The sequence below is a fragment of the Callithrix jacchus genome, chromosome 11 (assembly GCF_049354715.1).
Source record: "Callithrix jacchus isolate 240 chromosome 11, calJac240_pri, whole genome shotgun sequence".
Classification (NCBI taxonomy): domain Eukaryota; kingdom Metazoa; phylum Chordata; class Mammalia; order Primates; family Cebidae; genus Callithrix; species Callithrix jacchus.
The window spans coordinates 107,563,649-107,585,825 of record NC_133512.1 but is presented as its reverse complement, the minus strand read 5'-3'; the positions used below and the strand labels follow the sequence as shown (position 1 = coordinate 107,585,825).

At 46.1% G+C, this 22,177-nt stretch overlaps 1 protein-coding gene and 2 long non-coding RNA genes across 10 annotated transcripts in view; 1 reads left to right on the top strand and 2 right to left on the bottom strand.

Moving 5' to 3' along the window:
- The window catches only part of HIPK2 (homeodomain interacting protein kinase 2), a 217,419-nt gene extending 209,318 nt beyond the window's left edge, over nt 1-8,101 (bottom strand). For 5 of the 7 annotated variants that reach the window (XM_035254603.3, XM_035254604.3, XM_054237646.2 and 2 more), the window contains exon 1: nt 7,710-8,101. In XM_035254603.3, coding sequence (XP_035110494.2) covers nt 7,710-7,728 — 19 coding nt within the window. In that variant the 5' untranslated portion in view covers nt 7,729-8,101. The remainder of the gene's footprint in view (nt 1-7,709) is intronic. The other 2 variants (XM_078343636.1, XM_078343637.1) reach the window with 1 other exon arrangement.
- Nucleotides 765-3,662, bottom strand: LOC144578439 (uncharacterized). Its single transcript, XR_013524220.1, has 3 exons — nt 3,633-3,662; nt 2,262-2,350; nt 765-2,019 (listed from the first exon to the last, which is right to left on the bottom strand). It is a non-coding gene; the product is annotated as an uncharacterized LOC144578439 (long non-coding RNA).
- A 243-nt stretch (nt 8,102-8,344) lies between the features above and the next one.
- Nucleotides 8,345-21,876, top strand: LOC103795003 (uncharacterized). Of its 2 annotated transcripts, none has more exons than XR_013524219.1 (4): nt 8,345-8,597; nt 9,552-9,640; nt 18,106-18,202; nt 20,016-21,876. It is a non-coding gene; the product is annotated as an uncharacterized LOC103795003 (long non-coding RNA). The 2 variants fall into 2 exon arrangements; XR_008473464.2 differs by having other exon boundaries at nt 9,552-9,687.
- Nucleotides 21,877-22,177: the final 301 nt, after the last annotated feature.

Sequence of the window (22,177 nt, the reverse complement as noted above, 5' to 3'; positions counted from 1 at the left end):
AAATCTCCCTGCCCTGTGACTTTAAAAATTTATTTAATTTAATAAAATCTTGGCATTATAACCCTGTGATTTTTAACAGAAATCCAGGCACAAACATCATTAAAATTTGCTTCTTTAGTGCTATGAAACTATGTTCTATCTTGTGTAGAGTTGGCATGACTGGTTGCTCTTTTTTTTTTTTTTTTTTTTTTGAGACAGACTCTTGCTCTGTGGCCCAGGCTGGAATGCAGTGGCGCAATCTTGGCTCACTGCAACCTCTGCCTCTTGGGTTCAAGTGATTCTCCTGCTTCAGCCTCCTGAATAGCTGGGATTACAGGCACGCACTACCATGCCCAGCTAATTTTTGTATTTTTAGTAGAGATGGGGTTTCACCATGTTGGTCAGGCTGGTCTCAAACTCCTGACCTCGTGATGCACCCACTTCAGCCTCCCAATGCTCACTCTTCTTATCATAAGCCCCTGGATGAATCATTTTATTTGGGAATAATGATTCCATAGGTTGAATCAACAGGGAAATAGTATGAAGGAAAGTGGTAAAAATACACAAACAAACCCTTTTTTCATCAAAATGCAAATCTATAATTGTGTGGGGTCAGCAGTGCTTTTGTAGTCAATGTTAATGGAAGGTTCATGGTGATCTCTCACTGCAGATGGAGCGAACCACCTGGAGGAAAATGCCCGTGTCCACTCACATATTAGACTGCATTCTTTTTGTGACAAAGGTTTTTATAAAGTCGACAGCATTGACACATGCAGGAGAATCAATCAATCTTAATTCTGCTTAAGCACAGAGGCATTTAATTGATCAGAACCTACTAAGACAAAAGAAGTGAGGCAAGAATTGTTAAAACAGACTATTATCAAAAACACTACAAATGTCTTCAATACTGTGTTCCGAAATAAGTGGCTACAAAACCACGAAGTTATTTTGCAGTTTTAAAGGTTTGCTGACTTTTTTTTTTCTGGCAACATTTTAGTAGCTTGCTTTCTAAGGGCAAAGATAGCCATCAAAAAAAACACAGGTTGCAGTGATATCGTTCATTACAGCTTTTGCCTTTTCCATTGGCTTTAGACCGAAGAGAAGGAGCAATATCCTCTAAAAGTCTGACCTGTAACCACTCTCATAAACACCTAGCTCACTCACCTTGGAGAACCTGGTAAAACAGGTAGGGCACTGGCTGACTCAGAATCTATAAAGAATTTGACAAACTGTCCTTTCTAAACGTGAATGACCTGACGGTGCTCTGAATCATCAAGACTCTTCCGTGTGCCTGCTCTTCGTTCAAGTGTAGTTCAAGTTTTTATACTTATGGCCTCTGCTTGTCAAATCGGCAGGAGATAATTAAGCAAGAGTCTAAAGAGATGGAAGTAGAGAGGTGAAATGCAAAGTGATCAAGTGGAGTCAAGCAGAAGGTGGCTTTGTTGGGGTGACGGATGCCAGACACAAGTACAAGAAAAATAAAGACTCAGGGCCGAAATGAATGCAAGCTACAGAGGAGTCACCAATCCAGAGCTGTGTAAGTTATAACTTAGATGCATTAAAAGGAACAGTCAATTCCACAAATATTTATGAAGCGCCTACTAGGTTTAAGGAACTGCACAGCTATTGTAGGGGATACAAAGATGAATCAGACATGGTTCCTGCCCTCCAGGGGTTCACAATGATGCAAGAACCCTGAAGTCGTTTTCTCGTATATGCCATACTAATGAGAATGTTAATAAAGAGCTGTATTCAGTTTTCATTGCCACCATGTTTTTTTAAATAGGGAGAAACTAGAGAGAGTTCGGAGGTGAGAGAGGAGATGCTTTCAGTGACACAAAACAGGCTCTGTGAGGAAAAAGCTAAAGGGACCCACTTATTATCTTTAAGTATATGAAAGGTTTTAGAAAAAGGAATTGAGTAAACAAAAACAAGTTTGAATGACAGGAGGCAAGATTTCAGCCAGGCCCAGGAATTTCCTGACAATCTGGTTAATAGAATACTGGAATTGGTCACTCAGGGAGTTCCAACTGCCCTTTCCTGGAAAAAGAAAAAAAAATAATGAATTGACAATTTCAAGTCATGGACATTCACCTTCCTGAAGATGGGGGTGAACAGTATCTCTGTCAAGGTCTTCAGCTCTGGAGCTCTATGCTCCTGAGGCTGGGCCAGGCTTTTCTTTTTCCATAATTCCCTGAATATCTTCTCTGGGTAAGTAGCCACTGAATGCTTCGGAGTGACCGCCCAATCTATATCCCCACCAAAAAGTGTTATACAACTACCTGGAATACAAGGTCTCATCCAGACAGCAGGGCTGGGAATCAATTCTCCAACAGCCGCGTATGATACAAGAGTCCACTTGAAACAGAGCCTACGACACCAAATACCACAAACAAAAATCTCTGAGAACTTATGCAAATTAGAAACATATTTGCATTTACAAGGGTATAAAATTTAAGTAGCAAACAGAGAAAGACCAGATCTTCTGCAAGTTAAAGATGTTAATATCCAAGGACACTTCTAGGAAAGCTTGTCATGAGTATGTTCTGCACTCAGAAACACTTTTTTGAGTCCTCATAAAGCAAATACTTCAAGAGAAAACAGGAAAATGGGGTCTTCTTGTTCTTTTTAAATTTTATTTTATTTTGAGACAGAGTCTTACTCTGTCACCCAGGCTGGAGTACAATGGCATGATCTCGGCTCACAGCAACCTCTGCCTCCCAGGTTCAAGGAATTGTCCTGCCTCAGCCTCCCCAGTAGCTGGGATTACAGGCACCCACCACCAGGCCCAGCTATTTTTTATTTTTTGTATTTTTAGTAGAGATGGGGTTTCACCATGTTGGCCAAGCTGGTCTCAAACTCCTGACCTCAGTTGATCCACCTGTCTTGGCCTACCCAAGTGCTGGGATTACAGGCACGAGCCACCATACCTGGCCAAGTCTTCCCCTTCTATCTGAAGAAAACACAGGCATGTCAGAAGTATGAACTGCCACCAAAAAAAAAAAAGGAGAAGAAAGAATTCCATCTTAAGTCAGACCCACGGTCTAGTGAGTTATGCTTAAACCTTCTTTCACTTCTCCCACCCCACAGAGTGGAGGACAGGAGTGGGGGAAGTGTCCTCAACTTGTAGAAATTGTCATTTCTACAAACCCAGAACCTGCCACAGGGCCTGGCACACAGCAGGTCCTGCATAACTGTTTGCTGAATGAATGCATTAAAGATGGGTCCTCATCTATCAAGAGGGGGAACACGTGAGGTCATATGGACGGAAGGTGCAGCGCAGTGCACAGCAAAAGTCAATATGGCCTACATCATAATGATTGCCATGACCCTCAGGCATCTGGGTTTCTTTCAGAGCAAAAATAAAGACCTTTCTATACTCTAGGTTTTTCCTTTTCTTTTTCCCCCAACAGGGAATTGCCATGCGAAATGGAACTCTTGCGAGTTTGGGCCTTTCAAGTTCACATCCCATCAGTGGTTATATAAAGTCTGCTGCCATTATTCTGAAGCCCGTCTTTGATACCAACCCAAAGTCCTTGAATTGTCATCAATAAGACTACCAGAAAGTGCGGGCGAATTACGTGTTCAGAGAACAATAAGAAACGCTCACATATCACACCCTCTTGATCATCCCTTCTTTGCTCCATACAAACCTCAAAGGTGGTTCTCCAAGGCTGGTCTCTATGGGAGGAAGGGAGAGAAAGAGAGAGACGAAGAAATATAAAACATAAAATACAAAGAATCTGAGCCACTGTAACTTAAAGAAAGCACCACATTGTCTTTTGTAGGAAAATGATGTTTAATGCATGATGAGGCAGACCCTGAATTGTGGTGGACGAGGAGCCTCCCCTCGGAGAAGGCCCTTGATGAACTACGTCCAGTGCTCCCTCACCCAGCCAGCAGCCTTGTTAAGGGCAAAGGTTATCTTTCATACTTGGGGATGCTTTCCAAGAGGCACTGCCTCTTGAAAAGTATCCGTTTCAGCTTCAGCCCCTGAAACTCTGCCCCAGTAGTTTATTTCCACATTTTCAAGTGGCACAGAAAGTGCCGCTATAGAAGAGAAATTCTCTACCTGAAACCAGCAGAAGCTCAATGCGAATAAAGAATCTGGAAAGGTCACAGAGGGGCTAAAAAGAAGGTTCTTTCTTCTATGGCTATAGGGGGTTTATTGTTGCTGGTGCCCGAACTGGAAAGGGAATTGCAGGAGATTAATAATTGAAATGTTGCTATTATTGGTTTTCTAAACTATTTGTGGGTTATTCTTTCCCTGGAGTCATCATGCCTGTAAGCAGCTCAGAAGACAGAGAGATTTAACACACACTGAGAAAAGGCCTACTACAGCCAGGGACTTTACATGTACTAGTTTCTAATGGAGTTCCTGCACAATCCAATAAAGCTCAATAATAATAATAATAATAATAATAACAACACTTCAGAGAAGTTAAGTAACACGCCCAAAGTCATACAGGTAGATTCAAACTCAGGTTTCTCTGATTCAAGTATCATAGCACACTGTCTGAAATCAAGGATAAAATTAAGGTACCTTACTCACTATGCAAATATGGTAAGAAGGAAAGCAGTATTTATACTTACTCATTTTTAAAATATAAAACCTAAAGACAGGAACGGATATTTTAGGGCATGTGTCGTCAAACTCTGCTAATAGATGTTTCAGAATCTCATTTCTTGGGAGACAACTTGGTAGACAGGCATCTTCAGGTCCATCTGATGATGGATTGCAGCAGGGCAGAGTCTGGAAGCCTGTGAAGTGTTCCCCTACATAAGCCAACAGTAATCAACACGGCATAGCTCAGGTAGAGGAAACATAAATAACTTGGAATTTAGGCTCCTCTCATTCAGAACCCATGGCAGTATAGACCTTGGTGGTTGGCCTTTGCACTAGATATTGAAAAAGCCTTGCTAAGCAAGTTGATGGAGGAAACACAATCACAAGGCAAATGTTTAACCTTCTAAAGAAAATAAACCTTTTTAAAAGAAGTTCAGTTCCAAATCACCAAAACAAACGTGCTGTTTATAAACCTATCCTTCAAGCAAGCCCTGAAAGACCGATTACACCTTGCCACCCATTAATTTGTATTATCAAATACACCTTATTTCAAAAACAGCATTTCTGTCTAAATCTCTGGCAGTTTAGAATGCTCCTTGAATGCATCTGGGCCTTCACCTGGCATTCCGGCCTAATGCAGTAGCACCCCTCATGTCATTGTACTTTTCCTAAGAAGAATCATGTGCACTTTTTAGGAGCTCAAAACCCACCAGGAATCCCTCCTCTTGGAGAATTCTACAGGAAAAGCTCTGCTCATTTAACATGCCCACAGGGAGTCCACGTGCTCTGATTGAGACAGGGGAAAAATCAGGTTCCCTGAACCCAGCGGATGTCACTACGGCGGGAGAAAGGAGGTCATCAGAGTCTTGGCACACTCATCGCAGTGAGTGAATGTGGGTCCTAGCAATCTAATCCTTGATTCTAGAGGTCACCTGTCTGTTCTGAGCATATCCAACAGTCTCTTTCAAAAACCCCCGGCCGTGGGCTTTCGGCAGAGTGATGTGGGCTAGTTGAGGTGGGGTGAGAAGGAAGATTAGAAAAAGAATGATAAAGGTGCACAGAGACACACCCGGAATAAAAGGGTGCACAGCGCAGGAATAATGAAGAGGGCACATGGACAAGATGGAGGGAAACCGAGGTCTGAAAAAGGCCACCACGGAGGTCACCTGAGACAGGGAAGGAAGGCTGGCAAATAAAAACAATTCATGAGACCTTTGAGATCCATGAGGATTCTTAAACATAACACCCTACACACCTGCAGTTCTTTATCTGGCTTAAGGAACTGGAGGAACAATGTAGCAGGAACCGGGAGAGGCCAAGTCTCAGCCTCCGGGGCACCGCCTACATTCCATATGGATTTAGAATGAAAGGGGCAGGAGAAGAACAGTGCGGTTCCCAAGATGGCTTTCCATAAAGTTGACAAAATACATCCCAACTCACATACCCGGTCCCTAGTAACAGGGAAACCAGCCGTCTACTATAGTTCTGAATTCAATGCCAAGTTCCTTCTCTCAACTCACCGAGAGTGTCCAGCAGAGGGAGTCTCAAGGAGGTACTTAATAAAGAGAAAATTGTTTCATTTTAACACTCTAGACAGTGGGAGCATTGACTGTAGCCCCCTCCTGTAGACGCAGATGAACAATGAATGGCCGACATGGGTTCTCCCACATGTTCACATGTCCACCGGCATGTTCTATTCTGAGTGGTGGAGTGATCAGAAATTTCGTTTTGTTTTGTCCAACGGTTAAATGGACCTTGTGTTCTTCAGAATCAAAGAGGAAAGCCCCTGGAATAACATCTCTCTGTTGCCTTCTAAACAGCCCCTTTGTTTCTAAGAGAGTCTGAAAAAAAATATTTACAGTCCATAGGTTATTTACAGCCTCGTTATCCAGGGCCTGACTGGTAACTTTATTCCGGCCAGAAATCTAATTCATTTGGAGCCCTGGAACTAATAACAGATTTTCTTTTCAGATAAGTTTTTTTTTTTTAATCAGCCTCTTATAACAGAGATAAAACTATTAATGCCTTCCCTGTCTCACTGGCCACAACTGTTCTCTGGATTTATAGGCGGATTACACTCCCCCCTCATGCCCTCCTCTGTGACACATAAACCCTGTACCCTCTCATTTGCGATTTCACCCCACAGAATATCCGAACAAAACCGAAAGAAAGCCAGGGGGACCCACGCTAAAAGTATGTGAAGGCTGCGATTTCAATGATTTCACGAGACAAACATTTGCACGATGAAACAACAGAAAAATCAGACACACAGGTTTAAAATTCCCCCTACTACAAGCACACAAAAACACATCGAAGTGTAAAAACTTAGTTGATTCTGGGTTGCTTTCTGGCTGGAAGCTGACAGAACGGACCGAAGAGAAACGAAACAGAGTGTGCGAGGCAGACCCACGGCTTCTCCGCCTCGCGTTCTTTTCTTTCTTCCTAAAGGCAGTCAAATGGGGGAAAACACCCCGACGCCAGGTGAAGGTGCACCACACAGGTCGACCCAGACTGAGCCAGAAAAACGTCTCCGCGGCTTCCCCGGCTGGAAAACCCAAAGTCCACGTACCCTTGCACACGCTAATGCGGGGAGATTTTCGCCTGTTTCATTGTTCTGCCTGGCTCTGACATGGACTTTTCATCCCTCTCCTCTCTCCCCACCTAGCCCCGCGCGTTCCGATTCCACGGCCCCCCCCCAAAATCGGAGGCTCGCGGAGAATAAAGGAGCGTGGGGTGGGCGCGGAGAGAAATGGGAAGGGGCGCGGGGCGGAGAGCGAAGTGGAAAGGAGGTGCTCCGAGAGGTAGCGTGGGGGGGCGGTGGAAGCTGAGCCGCAGCACCTTCATTTATCGCAAATAAATAAAAAGCACAGTCACGGGTCCGCCTTCCCTGGCGCCCCTGCCCTCCCCGGGCAGCCGCCCACCCTCGCACACGCCCCCTCCCTTCCCGCGCCCCCGGCCCCTCTCCCCGCCCTGGAAGCGGCCCCGCCGGCGCCGGGTCCCGGTCATCTTCCGGGCGCGGGAGGGGGTCGCGGCCCCCTCGGGCCCCGGGTGGGGGCTGGGGCGGGCGCCGGGGGCTGCGGGCGCGGGGCCGCGGGCAGAACAAAGCTGCGGGGGCCGCGGCGGGGCGGCGGGAGAGGGGTCGGCGGGGCCGGGCGCCCCTTACCTTCGTACACGGGGGCCATCGGGGCCGGGGTGTCCGCGGTTCATGGCAACGGGGACGGGAAAGCGGCGCGCGAGCTCGGCCCCCCCAGCCTCAGTCGGAATCTGCCATCTTGAGCCTGTGTCTCCGCTCTCGGCGCAGCCGAGGCCGCCCGCGCCCGCATCACCGCCTCCCGTGGCCGGCGCCGGGGGAGGGGGCCGGGCGCGCCGCCGCCGCCGCCGCCACCGCCGCTGCCGCCCGGGCCCGGCGCGGGGGGCTCGGGGCTCGGGGCTCGGGGCGGCCGGGCGGGCGGAGCGGCCGAGGCCGAGGCGCCGAGCGGCCGCGGCCCCCGAGCGGGTCCGCGGAGGGGCGGGAGCCGGGGGCAGCGCGCGGCCAGGGCCGGCGGGGCTCAGCTCAGCATGGCTGGGCGCGGGGGCTCCGCAAAAGTTGCTAACGGAGGGGGGCGGCGGGCGGGGGCGGGGCGCGGGGCCGGGAGAGCCACAGGGAGTCCGCGCGCAATCGAGCGCCGATGGCACGGATGCGAGGCGGGGAAGGCCGAGCCGAAGGGCAGAGCCGCGCCGGCGGCCGGAGGGGACCGCGCGGGGAGGGGCGGCCGCGCAGCGCGGAGGGACGGGGCGCGGGGCGGGCCCCGGGGAGCCGCTGGGGGGGCGGCCTGGGCCGGGCAGGCACACGGCTCCGAGCCCAGCGCAGCCAAGCCGGTCCGCAGAGGGGCCCCAGAACTTTGTGTGTGTGTGTGTGTGTGTGTGTGCACGTGTGTCTGTGCGCGCGCGCGCGTGTGTGTGCCAGGGTGCGAGGGTGCGCGCGTGCTGGCCCGGAGCGGAACCGACCCTAAGGAGAGCCCCCGGCTGCAAAGTGGTTCGCCCGTCTCGCAGCCCGTTGGTTCTCGCGGAGGTAGGAGTAGAATGAATGAAGGAAAGAGTGGGAGCGCGCCGTGCTCCCAGGGAGGGCGGGTGAGTGGACGAGCTTCGGAAAGCTACACGAGGTCAGAGGCACCAAGCCCTGCAGTGCACGCCGCGGAAAGGCAGCCCCCGGGGTGGTCGCCGGGTTCCTGCCGGAATCTGGCTTCCAAGACACCCTGATCTTCGCCTCGTCGCGTCTACACTGTCCCGAGCCCCACCCTCCCCGCACCCCATCACTTGAATGGGAGCTCACAACTGTCTGGGTCCTCGCTTGTCTCAGCGCTCTCTCCGATCAGGGCTTCCGCTAAACATTCTCCAAACTCTCCCCAGCTTGGAGCCTCTACAGGTTTGCCTCTCCAGCTGTCTCCCGTGTGCTTGGATAGGATGCCCTGCCATCCCCTCCAACTTAGGAAGACTTGTTGAGTCTCCTCTTAAGCTGTTTTTAAAACTGTGGGTCGTGACACATTAATAAATCATAAAATAAATGCAGCGGACGGCAACCGGCTTTAAAAAAGAATGAAATTGAATCCAATAGAAAATATTAGAATCCACTGCCCTTAGTAAGGGAAACTATTGTTTCATAAACCTTTTGTTTCAATTATAGGTACTGGACAAGTGTACTGGAGCATGATGTCAATTTTATTTCCAACTGTGGATCGTGGGTTTAACAAAGTTGAGAAGCTATCTTTTTAAGGTGTAAAATAATCATCTCTAACACTGTATGACTTTCTTAAATACAACCCGATGATTTTCTCACTACTTCATATCCTTTCCGTTCTCCATCCTCTATTCCCCCCCAAAAAGGCAAGCTGTTTCCCACTTCGTTAGTGGCACATCACAGCCCCTTCCTCTGTGTGATCTTGGACTCCGCCGTCTTCCTTGCCCCCCACAATCAATGCTACACTTCCTACCACTTCTCTCAACCTAATGCCATTCTCATTTGCAGAATCCTAGGCTACTGTTGCTGAAAAGGACCTCAGAGGTCATCTGGGCCAGCCCTGCCCTTTGAGAGTTGAAGAAACGAAGTCCAGAGAAGTAAAATCTGTTGTCCAATATCACACAGTATTGAAGCTTAGGAACAGGTATCTTCTCTCACTCTGGTGTTCTTTACTCCACACCTGTCATTTATCTCCTTCTCTTCTAACCTCTCTGCAATCTTTAACCAGTCTCCCAAACTTTAGTTTTGGCTTAGGTCCTAAATACTGACATCTTCATTATACGTGGTTCTGGCCATGCCATGCTCCTGGCTAACATCCTCTAAGGACTCAACCTCTGCAGGTGGAGTTGAGTTTTCTAGTGCGTTGGCTTTTCATCAAGGCAGGGGAGTCTTAGTTTAGCTTTCTAAGGACATGAGTTCAGCAAGGCATTGCTTCTCTAGCCAGACTGGTTTACTTGTAGTCCACTGCCAGCATCACCCATCACTGTCGTTGTGCCTTGCCCAAGCTGTCACTTTCCCACCCACTGTCCCAGAGGGGTGCCTTCTCCATCTTCTCTTTTTAACCAGCTTCTACCTGTGCCTGGCTCACCTCCTCCACAAAACAGTCCAAGGTAGCATGGGAGTAAGTCAAACCTAGGTTCAAATCCCAGCTCTTCCACTTAACTATGTGATCTTGGTCAAATTGCTTAATCTTTCTGAGCCTCAGTTTCTGTATTTTGATTATGAGAAAGAAGAACAAGAGTAACGTTCTCCTTTTTCATCTGTAAATCTCTATCTCAGCCTTCACCACACAGGTATGTAACTCCCTGCTGTCTCTCTGCCCCTTTCTAGTGCTGGGCAATAGAACTTGCTGCCATAAGGGCAGTGTAGCTACTTATGTTTGTAGAGCCCAAGAATTGTGGCTAGTATGACTGAGGAACTGAATTTTTTATTTTAATTTTAATAGCCACAGGTGGTTAGCGGCTACCATTTTGGACAGGGTATCTCTAGACTGTAAGCTCCATAAGGACAGAAACCACGTTTTTCTTGCTTGGTATTGTACATCCAGTAACTGTGCATTGCCCAGCACATGGTGACTACTGCACGTGTATTTGTTGAATGGATGATAGCTGCAATGTGTTGCGTGCTCTCTGGTGTCCAGCACAATGGTAAGAACTTGATAAAAGGCATTTCATATAGTCCTCACCACAGCCGCTGAGGCTGGGTTAGATCAGAGAGAGTTTTGTATACAGCGTAGACACATAGTAGAAGTTCAGTAAAAGTTATTATTATTCTAACACCTCCCTGCGACCAACTCCACTGACTTTTGTCTCATCCTTCCCTAGGCTCACAGAACATTTCCTGGCTGTTGCTCACTCTCTGTCGTCCACAGGGTACCCTGTGTTCAGAACTTGTTTGGCAGCATCTTGCTTTATAGGTCCCTGCTTTGTAGGACTGCCTCTGAACTCAGCACTGACCAGCATTCAGTAACTGCCTCTAAGTACATCCCAGCTGCTGTCTAGCAGTGAGTGATTCTAGGCAGTCTGAAAATGAAGGTCACTTGTATCAACTGAAAACATTTTACAAGTAGTCTGCCTCCATAAGAAGGTAACCATCTTGGGCAAGGAAATAGAGTCCCATGAAAGGGGAACAAGAGGGAGCCATACAGACAGAAGCTCACCTCCTCTTTGGCCCACCATGACTGAAGCTGTATGCATGTGATGCAAAACTTGCATTCAGTTGAGCTAGCATAGTTGGTGTCATATAATGGAAAATTATTCTTGAAATGAGCCTAGGTCTTCTTTCATGAATTGGCAGACTGAGTATAGTAATGGTCTCCTTTCCCTCTGGTGACTGCAGTCAAATGGCAGCAAGGTATAAACCTAACAGTGAAATGTCACTGAAGGAGAGCATGGGAGCTGGCAGGAGAGACGATCTGCACCAGAGCCTGGGCAGCACCAGTATTTGAGGCATGCGAAGAGGAAAAAGGGCTCCCCATGGAGGAGAGGGCAGAGAAATTAGAGGACAGCCAGGACAGGGGAATTCCTCAACATCCCAGCGAGGTCAGCAGTGCTGTATGCTATTGAGAGGCCCACATCAGATAAAAGTGGAAAGGCAGCCAGGTGCAGTGGCTCACTCCTGTAATCCCAGCACTTTGGGAGGCCAAGGTGGGTGGATCACCTGAGGTCAAGGGTTTGAGACCAGCCTGGCCAATATGATGAAACCTCGTCCCTACTAAAAATACAAAAAATCAGCCAGGTGTGGTGGCAGGCGCGTGTAATCCCAGTTCCTCGGGAGGCTGAGGCAGGAGAATCACTTGAACCCAGGAGGTGGAGGTTGCAGTGAGCCAAGATCACGCCACTGTACTCCAACCTGGGCAACAAGAGCAAAACTCCGTCTCAAACAAACAAACAAAAAAGGTGGAAAGGCATTCACTGGATTTAGCCACAGGAGTTGCATTAGTGACTTTGGTAAAACTAGTTTGGAGGAAATATCATTTCTTAAATTCCACCTGAAAGAATGTGTCCTGTTTTATGGGTGGAGATGGTAGAAGGATGGGGAGAGCTAGGCAGGTACCAGAAGAGAACACCAGAGAGTGCTCCAAGCAGAGAAGGCATAGCCAGTCATGGGCCTGAGACAGTGAGAGGGGTCTGGGAGCTGTCCCATCTGGCTAGAGACAGTGTGCATTGTATTTTATTTCTTTAGTAAATACGTTAGCATTCAGTGTTCTAAGGAGTTTAATCAATCGTTTAATAAGTCACTTTTTTTGTTTGTTTTTGTTTGTTTGTTTTGCCATACATGGAACTCTAGATTTCCAAAATACCATTTAAATTCAGGGTGCTTTGAGAAACAATAATAAAGGCAAGAAAACGGAAAAGGATTTAGTAACCGTCTATACCAGTTACTCTCCTTAATCTGCCTTTCTACAGAATGGTACAAGGCACCTCTTTCTCTGGAGCTGGTAGAGTGAATATGGGGCGCTTTGACCTCATTTCAAGTTCATTTTACTTACAGAACATGGAACAATGGGTCTTTGTTTTTTGTTTTTTTCATTTTTGCCTATAGTTGTGAAAATGCACAACATCACAATATCTTCAAGGCCACAGGATAGAGGTAACCCTCTTTTTGGTATATGCATTTAGGTGTGTATGTCTCTATTACTCTTAGGGTGTTCATAGCATGATGCCTGTGTGGCTTGTATCTTATTCTCACTTGGAGTATGTTGCTCATATTTCCCTGACAGCTCTTTATTTTCTGTGTCTGAGACTGTGGTTTCTCTCTCGAGGATGTGCCTGGGGGAGGTAGGTCACTATCTCAAGTTCTGTCTTTTGATATCACACCTCTTTTTTGGTCTCTTGCTCTATCTCTATTTTCCTCTCTTTCTGACTGTGTCTGATTTTCTTTTTCTCTGTATCTTTCTATCTTTTCCACACATTCTTTATTTCTTCTGCCTCTCCTTTTCTTATAATTCTGTTTCTTAACAAGTCATAATAGAGACCTATTTTTGTTTGAATTATTCTTAAGAAATCACCTTGTCTTTCTGCTTTAAAGCTTTGATCGGTTTCAATGATACAATTTGTAACAGAGTAGTATTTAATAACAAGACTCTAACTGAAAGCTTCAGTGACAAGACATTACACTCACAGAGAATTTAAAAGAGTAGACATTGCATTCCAATGAGGACTACAGAGCTGTGGCTTTAAGGGCAAAGGGGAGAGCGAGGCTTGGCAGGGCAAAAGGAATCTGATTGTGGAAATGGCAGTCTTGGAGAAATTACACTGACAAAATCAGGGGAATAGGGAAATATCATTCATTTTCTGCTTCTGTTCCCAGAAGAAAAATGATCAGACACCTGAACAGGGGTGCAGGAAGAGCAAAGTGATGCCATAAGAGCATTCAGCAGACAGGAACTACGGCAAAAAAAGAAAACGCAATCAGCCTATGAATGAAAAGAAGCCGTAATGGGCATGCACAGAAGGTAGGGTGATTTAGTTGGAGGTTGCAGGAATGGCAGATTAGGATGGATTTGCACACGAGAAGCAGTTCAGAGAAGCAACCCAACCCTGCAGAGAAATTTCTGTGGTGATGGGAAGTAGGTAACAGCTTGGTTTCCCTGACCTGCCGTCCAGGCTGAACTCGGACAGATAGGCAGAAATGGTGCAGAAAGAAGCTTGGGGGTTGAGGTAGAAATAAAGGTAGACTGAGGAGAGCTCTTTTAAAAGCATACAGGTCGTGTTAAGCCAAGTTAAGCCTTCCTCAGTCATGAATCAGTGGACCTGTGCATTGCTGTGCAGTGTGAAGTTTCAATTGTGAGGTTTCCTCCCACTGACATGAAAGAGCTTGCTCCTATGTGGCCAGCCCTGGAGGGGCTTTACTGTCATGCCAGAGGACTGTTAGGACTGACTCTTTGCTCCGAGGTTGCCAGTGGCTTCTTAGATGCCCAATCGGGTGCCCTTTCTCAGCCCTTCCCCTGCTTGATCTCTAAGCAAACATGAGCTAGACACTGTTAATGACCTCACTCCTCTCAAACCGCTCCCCTCCCTTCACATGCTTGTTTAGTTTTTTTTTCTTTTAACATTCCTAGTCATACCTTCTCTCCCCTCCCTCCCTCCCTCCCTCCCTCCCTCCCTCCCTCCTTTCCTTCCTTCCTTCCTTCCCTCTCTCTGTTTTTTTTCTTTCTTTTCTTGTCTTTCTTTCTTTTTCCAAGAAAGTCAATTCATCAGCCAGACATGGTGGCTCATGCCTTTAATCCCAGCATTTTGGGAGGCCAACGTGGGCAGATCACCTGAGGTCGGGAGTTCATACTGGCCTGACTAACATGGTGAAACCCTCTCTCTACTAAAAATTAAAAAATTAGCCGAATGTGGTGGCATGTGTCTGTAATTCCAGCTACTCAGGAGGCTGAGGCAGGAGAATCTCTTTAACCCGGGAGGCAGAGGGTGCAGTGAGCTGAGATTGTACTATTCATTGCACTCCAGCCTGGGTAACAAGAGTGAAACGGTCTCAAAAAAAGAAAAGAAAGAAAGTCAATTCATCAAGTGTTCAGCTACAGCTTACTATGTGCTAGATTCTGTAGCAGGAGCTGGGAGTATAAAAGGGAATACGCCACAGCCCTGGCTTTCAAGGAGCTCAAATTCAAAGAAAGACCACCAAGCAAGGAGCACGATACAATATAATGAGTGCAGCAGTGAAATGGATGCATGTGGACAAAAGGTAGCACAGAAGGACAAATGGCAAGGAATGTGTCTGGGGTGGAGGAGGTGACGTGTCTGTGCCCTGCACTGTGAGTCTGGCAGGGGACAGCAAATAGGATAGAAAGGTATGAATGCCCAGGATCTGTAAGAAATTATAATATTGCTAAACATGCAAAGCAAAACTGAGACAGCGGTCGAGAATGACGCTGGAGATTGTATGCCAAGCTGAAGAACTTGTACTTTATTCTGTATGCGCCAGGTGTGGGGAAAAAAATGAATTCAATTTTGAACATGTTGAGTCTAAAGTACCTATGAGATATTCAGATAGGGATGCTCAGTTGCCAGGTGGGACTGGAGCTCAACCAAGGGTTTTTAATGGGAGATAGAGATTGTTCTGAGGTGAGATCACACAGGGAGAGGTTACATGGCAGCGTTTCTCAAAGTGTGGTCCTTGGGCTGGCTTTCTAAGGATGCAGACTCCTCAGGCAGAACCCCAAACCCACTGACTCAGGAATCTCTGGGGGTGGCACCCGGAAATCTGCATTTTGAATTTACTCCCTAGGGGTTATATTTACACAGAGCAGTTCGATAACCACTGGTGTGGAGGGAGAGGCTAAGAGGCTAAAGGAGGGAACTGGGAAGGGAGAAACCTGATCATTTAGGGGCCATGTGCTTCTCCCCTCACCCCCTTTCTTGATGGACTGAATCTAAGTTCTCTCCTCTTCCCTCTCTGCTCGCTCTCTTGGCAAACTCATCTCCAGATCTCTGAGCCTGGTATTTGAATTGACATAGTCCCCTTAGCTCTTGCCCCACATTTCCACCTGCTTTCTTGGACACCTCTACCAAATGGAGCTCATCTCCTCCCAAACCTGCTTCTGGTAAACAATGACCACCTCCTAGTCCTTCAGCTCCAGCCATTGCAGGTCAATGCCAGGACCCGTTGTTTTTTGTGTTGTTTTGCGATAGCTTTGTACATTCTTCCCTTCCTCTTCATTTCTCCTGCCAGTACCTGGTTCGGCCTATCCCTACCTCCTCCTTAGACTGCTGCACGATTTTTTTTTAACCAGGTGTCCCTGACTCCAGTCACTCCCTCTTCTTTAATTGACATAACTCACTGTTGACAACGTTGTCTTCCTGCGTGCTGCATACCATTGCTCAGAGATGTTCAGAGTCACCATATTGCCTGCATAATAACCTTACTCACCTCAACCTGACATGTAAATCCCATCGTGACCTGCCCAAAATTCCTTTCCCAATCCATTTCCCACTCTTGCCTCTCATGCATCCTAAGCAATAGCTGTACATCTTTATCTTTGTACATGCCCAGAGTGTCCTCAACTCCACATCTTCCCCATCCTTTAAGACCCAGTTCACATACTGTTTCCTTCATGAAGCCTTTCCTATTCCCCAGCCCACATCCCCAGAGGTAATTTATCCTTTATTCTCCCCAAAGCATATTTTACATGTTTCTGCTGCATACATTTTTTCCTCTCTAGTATTAGAGATTTTTGTTTTGTTTTTCAATGTCTTGCCTTTCCCTCTATGGAAGCAGTGAAACAAGGACTGAACATCAGGGAAATTCGCTCCATTACTTTTTTTTTTTTTAGACAGAGTCTCACTCTGTCACCTGGGCTGGGCTGCAGTGGCACAATCTCGACTAACTGCAACCTTTGCCTCCCCCCGGGTTCAAGCACTTCTGCCTCAGCCTCCTGAGTAGCTGGGATTACAGGCACTGGCCACTACACCTAGCTATTTTTTTGTATTTTTAGTAGAGATGGGGTTTCACCATGTTAGCCAGGCTGGTCTTGAACTCCTGACCTCATGATTTGTCCACCTTGGCAAATCCAAAGTGCTAGGATTACAGTCGTGAGCCACTGCACCCCGCCTAGGTTCATCACTTTTAACTGGATGATGATAGGGAAATGAGTTCATTTCTCTGCACCTCAGTTTTCTCATCTGTAGAGTGGGATAATAATGTCTACCTCATTGGTAGAAATTATTCATATGAAGGAAGGGAAAGATAGACTATACAAGACCACAAAACACCACAGTGCCAGGTATGACGGAGGCACTTAATAACTGTACTGAATCTATGAGAAAGAATATACTTCTAGACAGCTTTGAACAGTTCTGGGAACATAATAATTAAGTGATAGAATGCAAGGAAGAATTTCATTTGGGGATTATCTGTTTTTATTTTAGTGAAAAGTTTCACAAATATACATTTTAATTCTAATAGCTTCAAATCCTAATTTTATTTTTAAGCCTAGGGTTCTTTTCTTTCATGTAGTCCTGAAACTTTTCACTCTATGCGGCAGGCACATGTGGTTACCTACTTCCTAGCTCTGGTGTCTTCTTACTCAGTTGTAGAACTCTGATTTTATTTAGAGAGTAACAAACCTGCCTAAATAAATAGAAGGTAAATTATGATTGGTCTAAGTCCATTGCAGCAAATCAATCGTGTTTCTGGTGGTAGTCATGTGACCCAATGAGACAAAAGGTAAAACTTAAAGGTTTCTGAGAAAGTGTCTCCTTTTCCATAAAAGTGCATTCCATGGGAAGGGGTGATTCATCTCCTTTCCCTCTTCTTCAGCTGTATCATAGTCTGATGGGAAGCTTTGGGTAGAATCAATTAGAGTGACATCTTGCAGGTAAGGAAGTAAACTGGCCTTGGAAACATTGACCTCCAGCCTTATTGAGAAGAGAACTGTTTTTATGAAGACACCTTTAGCAAAGCATCCCATGACTTGCAGCTAACAGCATCTTAGACATTTTAAGGAAGAGTTTAGTTTTGTGATTTTCTTGTTTGTTTTTTTGTTTGTTTGTTTTTGAGATGGAGTTTCGCTGTTGTTACCCAGACTGGAGTGCAATGGCACGATCTTGGCTCACCGCAACCTCCGCCTTCTGAGTTCAAGCAATTCTCCTGCCTCAGCCTCCCGAGTAGCTGGGACTACAGGCGTGCACCACCATGCCCAGCTAATTTTTGTATTTTTAGTAGAGATGGGGTTTCACCTTGTTGACCAGGATGGTCTTGATCTCTTGACCTCATGACCCACCCGCCTCGGCCTCCCAAAGTGCTGGGATTATAGGCATGAGTCACCGCGCCCGGCCTGTAGTTTTGTGATTTTCTTATAGTGTTTATCACCATCTGTTTATAGATCTTTTAAAAATAATTCAGCAGCTTGAAAGTGTAAGTTAAAAAAAAAACAAATAATTTTTTGTCATAGAATTCTGAGGATTTTTGCATGGATATGAGAGATGAATTTGAATTTTTAAAGAATTTCTTTTGGCATAAGGCCGTATCTTTAGCTCACATTCCACTTGCCCTAGGTGATACACTTCATCAACTTTCAGAAGCTGCTGATTTGCTTTGCTTATCTTTTCTTTAGGAGACGTACGCTGCCTGGACTGCCTGGCTGATGTGAGCTAGTTTGTCTGCTAGCCAGTTTGAGTTGGATGTTTAAATAGGAGGCAGAACAACAACAGGTAAGATTTTTTAAAATATCCTTGAATTTCTTTGTGTTCTATTGACATTATTATGTTGATTACACACTTCCAAATGCAAAGCCCTGTGTTAAGTAGCCAGAGAGGGGAAAAGCGATGGGCAGCTGGGAGAGTGGTGACTAACAAGGTGGCGCCACTGGGTTGCCGAGTCTGAGGGTTGGGCGAAGCCAGGGCAATGACTGTGATGGCCAAGGAGAGCAAGCTGTAGAAACTTGGGTCCAAAGGGCCTTGCCTGAAACCTACCCTGACGATCCTATTTAATATTGCAACTTGCCCGTCCACCCTCACTGTGCTCTAGTGTACCCCATTTTCCCCTTACCTGGTGTTCTTCACCATTTTTCTTTTCCTTGTGGATTCTTCTGCAGTCTGGTGAAGGCTGGGGATGCCCTCTCAGAATAATGTTTCTAAATGCATTGAAAAACAGATAAGACTACAAAAGAAGTCGATTGTATTGAGATACAGTTACTAAATGTGTATTTCTTTACTGATACAATTTTGAGAAACAGTTACTAAATGTATGTCTCTTTATTGACACATGAAGTAACAAGATTTAGCCACAGGTCCAATAGCTACAAAGTAGTGATGCATGTAAATAACAGTTCAAGAAATCAGCAACAACTGTCAACCTGATACAAAGTATCTGTGATTTCAATTGGTAACAAAGTTATAGGTATTGCTGTGGCTTCTCACGTTGGTTGCCTACAGTCAGATTTGAAGATTTAAGACTAATGAAAATGAAGATGTCATTTTCCCCCCTATCTAAGTTCACAGATCCCCTGAATTCTATCCATGAACCCCTTATAAGTCTGGAACTCCAGGCTAAGAACCCCTGCCCTTACTTTATTCTGCCACATTTGCATAGTATTTATTCTCTTCTAACATCATTTATTACTTACTTATTTATAAAGTTTATCTTTAATGGTCTGATTCTATTAGAATGTAAGTTTCACAAAGTCATTGTTTGTTTTGTTCACTGATATATTCCAAGTGTCTAGAACAGTGCCTGGTACTTCCTAGAGGCTCAATAAATACTTGTTGCATGAGTAAGACGAGAATGCACCAGCATCTGGGTCGAGGCAGAGAAGCCAGGTCCATGGTCCTTCTGTATGTGAGGTCCCGTGCAACTGCACCCATCAAACCACCTGCTACCCAATTCTCTTGCACTTTGGAGGGAGGGAGCCAGATTGCTCTGTGGAGGTGGACTGGGAGACATTGAGTTTTGCCCATGGCACCACTGGGATTGGATGTGTGGAGGAGAAGAGGAAAGGCTTAGGGCTGGGAAAGAAAAATGGAGATGGCACATGGAATGACCATGCCCTAGGGATGGCCCTACCCCAGACGGGGGCCAGGTCTTAGCCAACAGTTAATACAAATTATATTTGGACAAATAGGTTGGTCCTGGACTGGGAAGGGCCTTTAGTGCCCAGCAGAAGTGTTTAAATCTATTTCCACAAGCAACAGAGAAGCACTGAATATTTTTGAGCAGGAGTCCCAAGTTGGTAGAATGAAAGAAGGGCTAGAAATAAGAGCTGTAAGATATTGAGTGTGAGTAAGTGCCCACCTTATAAATCATTAGCAAAGTGAGATATAACCCTTTCTCTAATTCTGTATGAGTGACATCCCCCAATCTGGTAAATGAAGGTCCTTAGTGTGGCAGGGTGTCATCCTCACTTTGTTTAGCATCCCCATCAGACATTCATGTTCACCTTTTGGTCTTTTCAATAATAATTTCAGAAGTTGTAGAAAATGCTTATACTTTTAATATGTTTAATGCCTCTCTCTCTCTCTCTCACAGGGTGTCGTGATCTGTTGCCCAGGCTGGAATGTAGTTGCAATGGCATAATCACAATTCACTGCAGCCTCAACCTCCTGGACTCAAGCAACCCTCCTCCCTCAGCCCCCTGTAGCTGGGACTACAGGCATGCACCACCATGGCTAATTATTATTATTATTATTTTTTTTTTTTGAGACAGAGTCTAGCTCTGTCACCCAGACTGGAGTGCAATGGCACGATCTCAGCTCACTGCAACCTCTGCCTCCCAGGTTCAAGTGATTCTCCTGCCTCAGCCTCCCTAGTAGCTGGAATTACAGGCGCCCGCCACCATGCCCAGCTAATTTTTGTAGTTTTAGTAGAGATGGGATTTCACTGTGTTGGTCAGGCTGGTTTTGAACTCCCGACCTTGTGATCCACCCATCTCAGCCTCCCAAAGTGCTGGGATTACAGGCATGAACCACCATGCCTGGCCATGACTGACTAATTTTTAAAATTGGTTTGTAGAAAAATGGTCTCACTGTGTTGCCCAGGCTGCTCTTGGACTCCTGGGCTCAAGCAATCCTCCCACCTTGGCCTCCCAAAGTGCTGGAATTACAGGTGTGAACCATCTCACCGGCCTTTAATCTCCTTATTAATGAAATATCTGACCCAAGGGCTAGGATTTGATGGTCTTTTTAGTATGACCTCAAATCACTATATTCTGTAAGCACCTTTTTCTCTTTGAGTTGGAGTCTCTATTGCCCAGGCTGGAGTGCAGTGGCGTGATCTCAGCTCACTGCAACTTCTGCCTCCTGGGTTCAAGTGGATTCTCCTGCCTCAGCAGGAGAATAGCTGGGACCGCAGCTGCCTGCCACCACACCCAGCTAATTTTTGTATTTTTACTAGCAATGGGGTTTCACCACATTGGCCAGGCTGGTCTGGAACTCCTGACCTCAAGTGATCTGCCCAGCTCGGCCTCCCAAAGTGCTGGGATTATAGGCATGAGTCACTGCACCCCAGCCTATAAACATGTTTTCTTCTGGAGTGTTTTCAGGTCCGTACATGGAGTCCTAGGTCAATGGCTTCACCAACTCACACTGAGCCCTAACCGTGGAATCCGAGCAACATCATAGTTAGGTCCAGGGGCAAAATACCAAAGTCATCTGTTTCTGGGTTCCATTATTTCCTCCTCTCCATACATTACGCATACAACGGTTTTCTTTTATCACACATTCCTGTGACCAAGTGGCAATCATTCTACTCCAAACTGCTGCTACACAATTTGAGGCTTGCTAAATTTGCCTTAGCCACAAAGCTGATGGAGTGTTAGTTTAACATGTAAGTAGGGACCATGAGGATCTTTCTGGGTAACATTCAAGCTACTCCTCCTACTGCGACTATTACTACTAAATGCATTATTATGATTTCGGTGACAGACAAACACTAAATGCTAACAGCTAAATGCTAACAGCCTAACACAGTGAAAGTTTGTTTCTCATCCTTACAACAGTCAGTGTAGGGGTTTAGCAAGTGGCCTTCCACATAGTAATTCAGAGACCCAGGCTTCCCTCACCAGTGAGTGGGAACTTCGGAGGCCTTCACTTCCAGCTGGCGGATAGAAGGGGAGAATGGAGGTTATCCCCATGGGAGATTTTTAGGGGCCAGGCCTAGGCATGGAGTGCTGGTTCCCTCTGCACTCCATGGAACACAGCTCAGTGACACAGTGACATGGCCACATCTAACCGCAGGGAGGCTGGGAAATGAGCACATATGTTGCAGTTACTAAAAATAATGTCTGAGTTATACCCATTGGCCAAGGGGAAGTGTCCATGATATATTCGTGAGAGGAGTAATTTTCAGTGTATGGTGTATTATGTAATATTAATAAAAAGAAATGTGAAAATCCCGGACTATCCTGCATATCTTTGTAGAATCCTAGCGGAAGGTTCAGGGGGCTGTACACCCCAGGCCCCCACATTTATTACTATGGAGTTGGGTGTGGAGGCAGTGGCAGAGACAAGATTATTAACTTTACATATCTTTGGAGTGTTTTTTTTTTCATTTCTTGCAGTGATCACATACTTTGGAATTAAATTTTTAGGTGTAATTTTAAAGTATGGGTGGTAGTCTGTGAAATTTAGAAACAAAGAAGCAAAGAAGAATGTGACTGTGCATCTCCATGCTGTAATATTTCTTTCCTGTGG